This window comes from Miscanthus floridulus, chromosome 10, assembly GCF_019320115.1.
Source record: "Miscanthus floridulus cultivar M001 chromosome 10, ASM1932011v1, whole genome shotgun sequence".
Taxonomy (NCBI): Eukaryota; Viridiplantae; Streptophyta; class Magnoliopsida; order Poales; family Poaceae; genus Miscanthus; species Miscanthus floridulus.
The window spans coordinates 8,129,637-8,140,210 of record NC_089589.1 but is presented as its reverse complement, the minus strand read 5'-3'; the positions used below and the strand labels follow the sequence as shown (position 1 = coordinate 8,140,210).

The following is a 10,574-nucleotide window of genomic DNA, read 5'->3' as shown; positions in this document are numbered from 1 at the left end:
TTTAGTCCCGGCTGTTGGAAGGAGCCGAGACTAAAGGATTTTTTGGTGGGCCGCCAAATACAGCCCACCTTTAGTCCCAGCTGGTGGCAGAAGCCGGGACTAAAGGTGGGCTACATTTTCATTCCCCGCCAACTTTTAAGCAGATCAGTTTATTTTATATATGTTTTGTATTTAAATGTTTAAGTCTTATTATTTGCGCAGTAAATTCAATATTAGGCATAAATTTTTTTAGAAAAAGTAATAAACTTTATTTTCATTTACTGCACATAAAAAAATATGTGACCTAAACTATTGTGTTTTTTATTAGAAATGTTGAACATAATGCAACTAATACTCACTATTTTTGTTAATGCAAAAATGTAGACTTTAATTGAAATTATTAAATTTATTGGTTTTCGACAGGAAATTAGTTTTCATGTAATTGTAACATAAATCTTTAGGTTCTTCATTAATCATTGTATAATTAATCAGTGAGTTCGGACGAAAATTCAATTAAAGTTAAAAAAGTACCAAACCACCTCAGAAAAATCTCAAACTTGGTGGTGGCTACACACAGGGCATTTGTAGTCTTGAGAAAAAGTTTGAGACCAATCCGACACTAGAAAGCAAATGGACTTCAGAGTCCTAGAGAACCTAGGTGTATAGATAGGGTTCGACGAAAGGTTCTATATATCTCTGTGAAGCGCGTCGACTCCGCCTATGTCGAAATGGCTTGAAATTTTTTTGGTAGTCATTTACACCCAAAATATGGCCCCACACAAGATCTTAGATTTTTCTGATAATTATTTTTATTATTACATTTTTCTTTGTGCCGCGTGAGACGAAATACGGTGAATTACATATTGAAAACAATATAATTTTGCATGAACCTCCACAAATATTTGTCTCCTAGGGCACAATAGATCATTTGGCAAAGTTTGGCACCATTCTGGATCATTTAGGGGGTGGACCCAGTTCAATGTATAATTAATCGGTGAATTCGCGTGAAAAATCAATTAAAGTGAAAAAAGTACCAAACCACCTCAGAAAAATCTCAAATTTGGTGGTGGCTACACATAAGGCATTTGAAGTATTGAGAAAAAGTTTCAGCCCAATCCGACACTAGAAAGCACATGGACCTCAGAATCCCAGAGAATCTAGGTGTATAGTAGGATTCGACGAAAGGTTCTATATATCTCTGTGAAGCACGTCGACTCCGCCTATGTTGAAATGGCTTAAAAATTTTTTGACAGTCATTTACACCCAAAATATGGCCCCACACAAGATCTTAGGTTTTTCTGATAATTATTTTTAGGGAGAATTGTGTTCTTGCCCTTGTTCAGTACTCCAATTATGATTTTGCCCCTGTTTTTTTAACTTTGTGTTTTTGCCCTTATTATTTTGAACTGAAGTGTCCATCTACCCCTGCTTTGGACGTCCATTAGATGGCCATCGAATAGATGAATTAAAAAAATTCCAAACCTGAAAAGGAAAGTCCAAATGCCAAGACTGCCCCTTATCCTTTCTGGCTGTTTCTCGACTCCATCGGACCGCATCGGAGAGGGAGGGAGCAGGCGGGTGAGTGACCGCGCCCGCCTTGAATTGAATCCTTCCTTATTTGTGCTCCCCTTGCTTCCGACGGAATCTCGATTCGTATCCTCACAAGTACTAACTTTTGCCCTATTATCCCACCTGAGCTCTGGTGCCAAACTGACCACCAGGGTACATAAGATTGATGTTATTGCTGCCAACAAAATTCTGAGCCATTCCAATAAATAAACCCTAGATAATTTGTAATGCAAGGAAAGGTAAACAACAGATGCACCTTAGCTTCCTTAACAAAATTCCTCTTGAATGAGCAAAACAGAATCTTCCTCTGACCTGGTTTAAGGCCATCAACCATTGAAGGTATTGATCGCTGCAGGTCCACCATGGAGAAGAGTATCAGCTCTTTGTTGATGAAATCACTATACTTGACTTTTTTCTCTTGTTGGTCAATATACGTTCCAGGCTAAAAATCAGTTTGCAGATTTAGTGTTGATCCAGCATAAACAAACCTTGTAGTATTTTATAGTCCATGAACTTGCACTTGCTCCTAAATTCATTCTCCATTCTTCATACTCTGGCATTGTGTAAAATGATTTCGTAGTTTTACCTTTGGTTGCCTGGACAAGTGAGTCCAACGGCGGATTGGTAGTTCTATGATCCTCAGTGTAGTGTTGTCAACAACCTCAATTATTCTGGTGATGGTATACGTGGAACCAGCTACCTTTGTATGTTCCAATTGTTGTTGTCAGCTTAAACTTCTTCACTAGTCCTTCCTTAGCTATATTCATATTTCCCTCACTTAATTGGAGCTCAATGTAAATGTCTTCATTATCACCTTGCGTTGTGAAATCCTGTAAAATAGTCTTAGATATTGACTATGTTCATTTTGGTGTGAGATAGGCGCGTGGCTCAGTTCTACTACGTGGATGGCACCGACGACAGCTTAACGCACGGGATCTGTCAAATCGACCAACATGGAAGAGCAAAGGTGGTTTCAGCAAACCCTAACCATTATCTACTGTTGGGTTTTTTTTACCAGAGAGTGCATTGTTGATGGTTTGAGTTGGATAAACTAACCGCATACTACTTCTGTGGTTTGTAGGCCAAATCACAGGGGTATACGAGTTGTAGTTAGAATTTGATCTTTTTTCAGCTTGCCAGACAATGGTCCAAAGTCATGGCAGCAGGGTAAAACTTTGCCAACTAAAGTTGTTGATGACATACATAGCTTTGGGCTGCTGCTGTTGGTTGATTTCGTAGCTGAGCATTGCATGTGGGGGTCTAAGCAATACATAACCTTATGGCGTGATTTGGAAAATGATTCATTTGAGATGAAAACTGATGAACATCTTTTAGAGTGGTTTGTACTCAATGTAGACAAGGGGGTAGCTTGCATCAATGCCCAGATAAATGATTTTGAAGGGCCACTGCAGTTTTCACCAACCAAACATAGATGTCATCCTAATGTGAGGAGTAGAATACACCTAATTGAGGGGAGCACAAATGAGGGAGCCACCACAAATGAGGGAGCAACAAATGATGATGATGATGATGATGAGGGGGTAGGCGATGATGATGAGGGGGTAGGAGATGAGGAGGAGGTTGGAGATGATGATAAGGGGGTAGGAGATGAGGAGGAGGTTGGAGATGATGATAAGGGCATATTCTCTGATAGCAGCTATGACACTGATTTAGGAGCATCTTCCGACTCTAATGATGATTGCTCTGATCCAGAGTTTGATCCTGATGGTGAAATACTTGATGATGTAGATGAGTATAATGCTCCCATGTTTGCATATGATCCTGATGATCCATGCATTGATGTAGATGTGGTGTTTCCAGATGTTGATCAGTGCAAGTCTGCAGTTACACATCATGCTATCTTGCATGACCATGCTTTTAAGGTTGTCAAAAAAGATCAAGAAAGATTCAGAGCCATATGCAAGAGAGCTGATGAGGGTTGTAAGTGGTCTTTTTTTGCGTCTACAAGCAAGAAGTACATTGGATGCAAGGTAATTTGGTCCTCTTTCCATAATGTAGTGTATTGACTTGACATGTAATTTGCTAACAAAATGTTGGATTGTCATTATTATGTTGTAGGTGAAGACAAGTGGACCAAAGCACACTTGTGGTTCTTTCAACAAGTGTGGTCAGTCCATGGCCTCAAATAGATGGGTTTGTGATAGAGTTGTGGACTTACTGCGGGATGACCCTGAAATGGGTCCAAAGGGATTGCAAGATGAGTTAAAGAAGAAGTACTCAGTGGATGTTCCATATGATAGAGTCTATAGAGGAAAGATGAGAGCACTTGATATCATATATGGGAAGTGGGAAGATTCTTATGACTTGATTCCTACTTATCAAGCTGAGCTTCTAAGGTCAGTGCCTGGCAGTGTGGTTGAAATGGAGACTGAGGAGCACAATGGCCATGTATGTTTCATGAGATTCTTTGTTGCTCTAAAGCCATGCATTGATGGGTTTTTACAAGGATGCAGACCATACATTGCCAAGGATGCAACTCACTTGACAGGTAGGTCAAGAGGTCAGTTAGCAGCAGCTGTTGCAGTAGATGGTCACAATCGGTTATTCCCAGTGGCATATGGGGTGATTGAGACCGAGTCTAAGGAAAGTTGGACTTGGTTCGTCCAAAACTTGAAAAAAGCAATTGGTACTCCTCCAGGTGTGTACCTATGACTGCTATTTGCCTGTTTTCCTTCAAGTTTAAATTGTTGTTACCTAACATATGTCAATTATGTCACACAGGTTTGGTCATCAGTACAGATGCAGGCAAGGGAATTGAAGTTGTTGTTGAAGATGTTTATCCAGGAATTGAGCATAGAGAGTGTATGAGGCATTTGTGGAAGAACATGAAGAAAAGTTACAGTGGCACTCTTTATGGGAAGAATATGTGGGCAGCTGCCAAGAGCTTCACAACTGCCAAGTTCAACTTCTTCATGAGGAATATAGAAGAGAAGGATCCCAAGGCACTTGAATGGTTGGATGAGAACCATCCAAACATATGGAGTAGAAGCAAATTCTCAGAAGATTGCAAGGTAGATTACATCAACAATAATCTTTCTGAGAGTTTCAATAGTTGGGTGTCAAAAACAAAGGAACATCATATTGTGGAAATGCATGACAAGATAAGACAAATGGTCATTGAGAAATTTGTCTTGAGATCAAAGAATGCTAGAAAGATGTCTGGAAAAATAATCCCAGATATCATCAAAGATCTGAATGCTAAATTGAAGGCCATTAAGGAAAATGATGTCTTAATTTGTGGGCCTAGAAAAGTAGAAGTGACAGTCAACAGATTTAGGCATGCAGTTAACTTGGAATTAAAGACATGTACCTATAGGGCTTGGCAAGTGACTAGAAAGCCTTGCAGCCATGCTCTAGCTTTCATTGCAAAGCTTAGTAGAGAGGTTCAAATGGATGACTTTGTCCATGAATACTTCTCTATTGAAAGGTTGAGAAAGGCATATGCAGGTACTTTCAGTCCAATGACATCCAAAGATCTTTGGCCACGTGTTGACTTAGGCTACAAAATCCATAAGCCTAAATTGAGAAGGAAACCTGGGAGACCTAAAAAGTCTAGGTTCAAGGCATATGATGAGGTCAGCAGTAGCAAGAAAAGAAGATTGTGTTCTGAGTGCCATGAACCAGGGCATTTAGCCAAGACTTGCCAAGGAGGTCTCACTGCTAGTCAAAAGAGAAGGCTTAATTCTTCACAACATGGATCACAAGAGGACAACGATGACCCAATGTAAGTCATGGTTCTATTGGTGCTCACTTCTACTCGTGGCATAATCTGATAATATTGAAATCATGTTTCCTCTCTTTTTAGTGCAAGTGCTACTGGGAGGGGAAGGGGAAGAGGAAGAGGAAGGGGAAGGGGAAGGGGAAGGGGAAGAGGAAGAGAATTAGGAGAGGGCAGCAGTGAGCCAATGTAAGTCATGGTTCTATTGGTGCTCACTTCTACTTGTGGCATAATCTGATAATATTGAAATCATGTTTCCTCTCTTTTTAGTGCAAGTGCTACTGGGAGGGGAAGGGGAAGAGGAAGAGGAAGGGGAAGAGGAAGAGAATCAGGAGAGGGCAGCAGTGAGCCAATGTAAGTCATGGTGCAGTTGCTACTATTGTGTAAGTAGAAGATTGTAGAAAGTATCTAAATTAACATGACATCAAGTGATTTGGACTCCTCTTTGATTCTATAAACTCTGCTGGTGCAATATCCTGTAGATCTATACTCCAAATAGCGTATAGTTGAGATAGCAGTGTAGGCACTAGTGTTTAGTAGGTCCTGCTAGCATTGAAGAGCAGTCCTTTGTAAGCTTTGGCAATTTGAAATGTGCCCTTCGCTCTATAAAGTCTGGTGGTCGCTAGTATACAACTGAAGCAGCATGGATCAAGATGCGGGCAGTCAGACCCTAGATTAAGTACTTCTAGATTCCTTTCTCGTAAGTGAAGTAATGAAGTGTGAATGCCTGGCCCATCTTCTCTCGCTCCTCGGATGTCCTGTTCTCATCATGTGCCATTCATAGCCAATTGGCCATGGGATAAATGGATCTAAGGTTCAAATGAAAATGACACAGACCTTTTGGTATTTGCAATTGTTAGTTCTGCCTGTCAACCTATCATAGTTTGCTATTCTCTACAGTAATGTAGTTACACACTATCATGATCCATGCACTTATTTGTTGATGTAATCATTACTAACCAACCTGTTCAATGCTTTTTAGAGGGAGGGGAAGAGGAGGGCGAACAGGAGGAAGGCTAGCTAGTTTGTTAGGTCTCTAGGTGGTCCTTGAATGAGATGGATGTAGCTTTTGTGCACATGTTTACATGGTGCAGACTTGTTTCTTATGGATATGTTGACATGGTGCAGTTGCTTTTGTGGACATGTGACATGGTGTAGACCTGTAGCTTTTGTGGACATGTTTTTTTTCACAACTTTTGTGGACATGTTGACATGTTGTATGGTAGACTTTGAAATGTTGTGGTTCTCCATGATTTTTCTTATGTGTTTTATATGTGCTTTATATTGTTGTCATGATGCTAGCAAAATATAGCAAAGGTGCTGCTAAAATTTTGAATATTTATCAATATTAAATCTGAGTTCAAATAATTGCAATATGGCATACAATAAAAAGTCTAATCCCAAATCAGGGTAAAATCACAATTAGGCATAACAAACAAGGGTAAAATCGCATGGGCATTTATGTCCTTTTGTACAAAGTTTAACACCGTTAGGGGTGGATGACGGAGTAGGGGCAAACTGGTGCTTCGTGAATGAAACAGTAGGGGTAAATTCACAAAGTCAAAAAATAGGGGTAAAATCACAATTTCGATACAAAACAGGGGTACAAACGCAAGAGCCCCTTATTTTTATTATTACATTTTTCTTTGTGCCGTGTGAGACGAAATACGACGAATTATGTATTCAAAACAATATAATTTTGCATCAACCTCCATAAATATTTGTCTCCTAGGGCACAAGAGACCATTTGGCAAAGTTTGGCACCATTCCGGATCTTTTTGGGGGTGGACTCATTTCAACGTATAATTAATCGGTGAAGTCGCGTGGAAATTCAATTAAAGTGAAAAAATTACCAAACCAATTCAGAAAAATCTCGAACTTGGTGGTGGCTTCACACTGGGCATTTAAAACTCTGATAAAAATTATGAGATCAATCAGGCACTAGAAAGCACATGGACTAGAAAATTCAAAGTATAGTTACAAAAGAATATAATCAATTAAAGGGTCTTTTCTCTTATTAAATAAATGTGTAAGGAAAATGGACCCTAAGCCCATTTACTTTGGATTTTGGTATTTAATGACCAATACAACCAAATTGGACTAATGAATTTGCAAGTGTCTATTTTGTAGTTCAATAGGGTGCAAGACATGACTTGGACGAAGGCGACGTGATGATCCAATGATCAACACCTTAAGAAAGACCTTAGGAGCACAAGAAAAGACCCAACATATCAAGCAAAGTCCAAGCATGAAGAAAGGAACCAAGCCGTACGCAAGATCGCGAAGAAATGAGCTCGCAGAGGCGACCGGACGCTGGATCGGACGCTAGAAGCACGACCGGACGCTAGACCGGTGGCTCGGCAGACAGGTGATTGGACGCAAGGACCGGACGCTGGCGGCAACCGACTGGATGCAGAGCATCAGCGTCCGATCGAATACAGAGAGGTTCCAGGCGCGCGAAACTACGACTGGACGCGTCCGGTGGCAGGTGACCGGATGCTGGCAGCGTCCGATCGGCAGTTCGCGGCTGCAATGGTCGGGACGATCGGATGCGTCCAGTCAGGACGATTCAGCGTCTGGTCAGTAGCAGATTTGCGGGAGTTCGACCCCAACGGCTACTTTCTCAGTGGGGCTTATAAATACAACCCCCAACCGGCCATTTGAGGAGGGTGGAGCTGAGGAAACATACCAAGAGTGTTGATATACCATTTTAGTGATCTCCACATGCATAGTGCTTAGTGTTTTATTAGGTGATTAGCATAAGTGCTTTGCGAAGTGCTTAGGTTGATTAGACCACCGCTTATGCGCTTGCTCTAGGTGTTTGCCTAGTGTTTAGTGAGGTTTGCATACCTCTTGCCACCCCGTGCTTGCGAGCACAAGTGTTGTACATCAGAGGGGCTTGAAGTCTTGCGAGATCACACCAACCGCATTTGTGGTGTGGCTGCCACCGTGTACCGGAGGGAACAAGGCCCATGGCGTTTCGGCCGGAAGCTTGATAGTGAAGATGGCGGGGAGCATCTGGGAGAGGCTTGCTGAGAGGCACATCGGAGACCCACTTGCGCATGGGGAAGGGCCGAGGCTATCCACGGAGTTACCCAACCAGAAGTTTGGCCCTTGCGAGGGATTCCTTGCGAGGGGCTCTAACGAGGACTAGGGGGAAGCTTGCATGCTTCTCGATACCTCGGTAAAAATACCGGAGTCGTCGACGGGAGTTTGCATATCTCTACCTTGCTCTTTAAGCTTCCGCATTTACATTGATCATATTATCATCATTTGCGGTAGAGATAGCAACACACTAGCAAAACCGTAGTTGCACATCTAGATAGATTATCTTTTGCATAGGTTTTGCTAAAGGTTGAAAAAGAGGCCATAGTTTAGAGTTAGATTTTTTAAGTTGCCTAATTCACCCCCCCCCCTCTTAGGCGTTCACGGTCCCTTCAATTGGTATCAGAGCCGGTTGGCTCATATTTGGACCTTTGGTTTAACCGCCGTTGAGCCGACGCTATTGTAGAGTGGTTGGGATGGATACCACTAGGCCTCCACAATTTGACGGCACTAACTTCCCATACTATAAAGCTAGAATGGCTTGCCACCTTGAGGTGGTTGATTTAGGTGTGTGGAGAGTCACTCGTGATGGGATGAAACCCATCAAGAATCCCAAAAAACCCACAAAGAGTGACGAAAAAGAAATGCATTTCAATGCTAGAGCTAAGAATTGCTTGTTTGAATCCTTTAGCATGGATGTGTTTAACCAAGTGTTCACCTTAAATACGGCACATGAAATTTGATTAAAACTCCAAGAGCTCCATGACGGCACAAGTAATGTCCATGAGCAAAAACATTGTCTACCCAAGCAAAATTATGATTCCTTTGCTATGAATGATGATGAGCTTGTTCATGATATGTATTCTTGATTGAATCTAATCATCAATGAGCTCCATTCAATAGGATTATTAAATCTAGATGATGCGGACATAGTGAGGAAGATCATCTCCGTTCTACCACAAAAGAAATATGCAAGCATCATCACCATCCTTCGCAACATGGAAAACTTGAGCACCATGACCCCGGGCATTGTCATTGGAAAGCTAGTGGCATTTGAAATGTCACATAAGATGGGTCAAGGAGAAGCATCTTCATCAAGCAAAGGCAAAGCTCTCGCTTGTAGCGAGAAGAAGAAGATGAAGGGCAAGAAAGTTGAGTCAAGCTCAAGCTCAAGCTCCTCAAGTGAAGAAGATGAGGATGATGATGATGATGATAAAGATTCAAGTGATGATGATCAATCTTCCTCCTCCACCTCTGACCTTGATGAAGAATCAATCAAATTAATCAACAAGGTGGAGAAGATGATCCAAAGGCTCAATGTCAAGGGTGTGCCCATCCAAATTCAAGACCTCGTTTTCACTAATCAAAGAAACGAGCAAAGAAAGAGGGGATGCTATGGATGCGGCGAGTTGGGGCACTTTGTGGAAGTTTGTCCAAACAAGCCCACACCTAAGACAAAGAAGAAGGCGTGCAAGAACAAAGTCCTCACAACAATAAGGTCATGGGATGATTCTTCAAGTGAAGAAGAAAACCATCACAAGAGGCGAGGTCACAAGCACTCATCATCAAGCTCTTCTCGTGTGTGCCTTATGGCACGAGGTAACAAAAGCTCATCCTCTAGTGAGAGTGATAGTGATGATGATTTGCCTTCTTACAATACAATTGTGCAACAAAATCTTAAATATGCTAAAGTTTTCACTAGTCAACAAAAGAAGCTCAAAACTTTAAAAGAAGAGCTAGGTAGTTCACAAGAAGCATACAAGAATTTGCTTGAACAATATGAAAACTTTGCAAATCTCAATGTTAAACTATCTACTAAAATTGAGCAACTTGAGGCTAGTGCAACAACAAGTGCATGCACAATTAATGATAAGCAACTTGAAAAGAAAAATAAAAAATTAAAAGAAAAGTTAGCTAGCTCACAAAATGATTATCAAAGTTTGCTTGCTAAAATGGAAATCATGTGCAAACATTGTGATGAGCTAACAAATAAAGTTGTTAATCTTGAGGCCGTCAAAAATACCCCCACCAAGGCATCTAAAAGAAATGACATAATTAAAAAGGATGCATCTACCTCTTGCAATGATTTATGTTTAAACTCACTTTTGTGCAACCAAGCTTGTGTTGAGAAAGTGATTGTAGATACATGCACACAAGAGGTTGCAAAAGAGAATGAGCAACTCAAGCAAGAAGTAGCTCACCTCACCAATGACTTGACTCAAGTGAAAGGCAAGGCGAAGCA

The 10,574-nt window shown here is 41.2% G+C and overlaps 1 protein-coding gene across 1 annotated transcript; it reads left to right on the top strand.

Moving 5' to 3' along the window:
* The first annotated feature begins 2,798 nt into the window (after nt 1–2,798).
* On the top strand, nt 2,799–6,614 carry LOC136487940 (uncharacterized). The gene is made up of 5 exons (XM_066485025.1): nt 2,799–3,539; nt 3,628–4,207; nt 4,291–4,580; nt 5,375–5,641; nt 6,270–6,614. Exons 1-4 carry the CDS (start codon nt 2,799–2,801, stop codon nt 5,468–5,470), a joined length of 1,707 nt encoding a protein of 568 aa, XP_066341122.1. The 3' UTR covers nt 5,471–5,641; nt 6,270–6,614.
* Nucleotides 6,615–10,574: the final 3,960 nt, after the last annotated feature.

Bases quoted from the DNA above. Each gene is read 5' to 3' on its own strand.
- LOC136487940 (XM_066485025.1), top strand. From the start codon at position 2,799: ATGTGGGGGTCTAAGCAATACATAACCTTATGGCGTGATTTGGAAAAT. The intron at 3,540-3,627 runs GTAATTTGGTCC...ATTATGTTGTAG, and splicing joins AGAAGTACATTGGATGCAAG to GTGAAGACAAGTGGACCAAA. The intron at 4,581-5,374 runs GTAGATTACATC...CTCTCTTTTTAG, and splicing joins AATTCTCAGAAGATTGCAAG to TGCAAGTGCTACTGGGAGGG.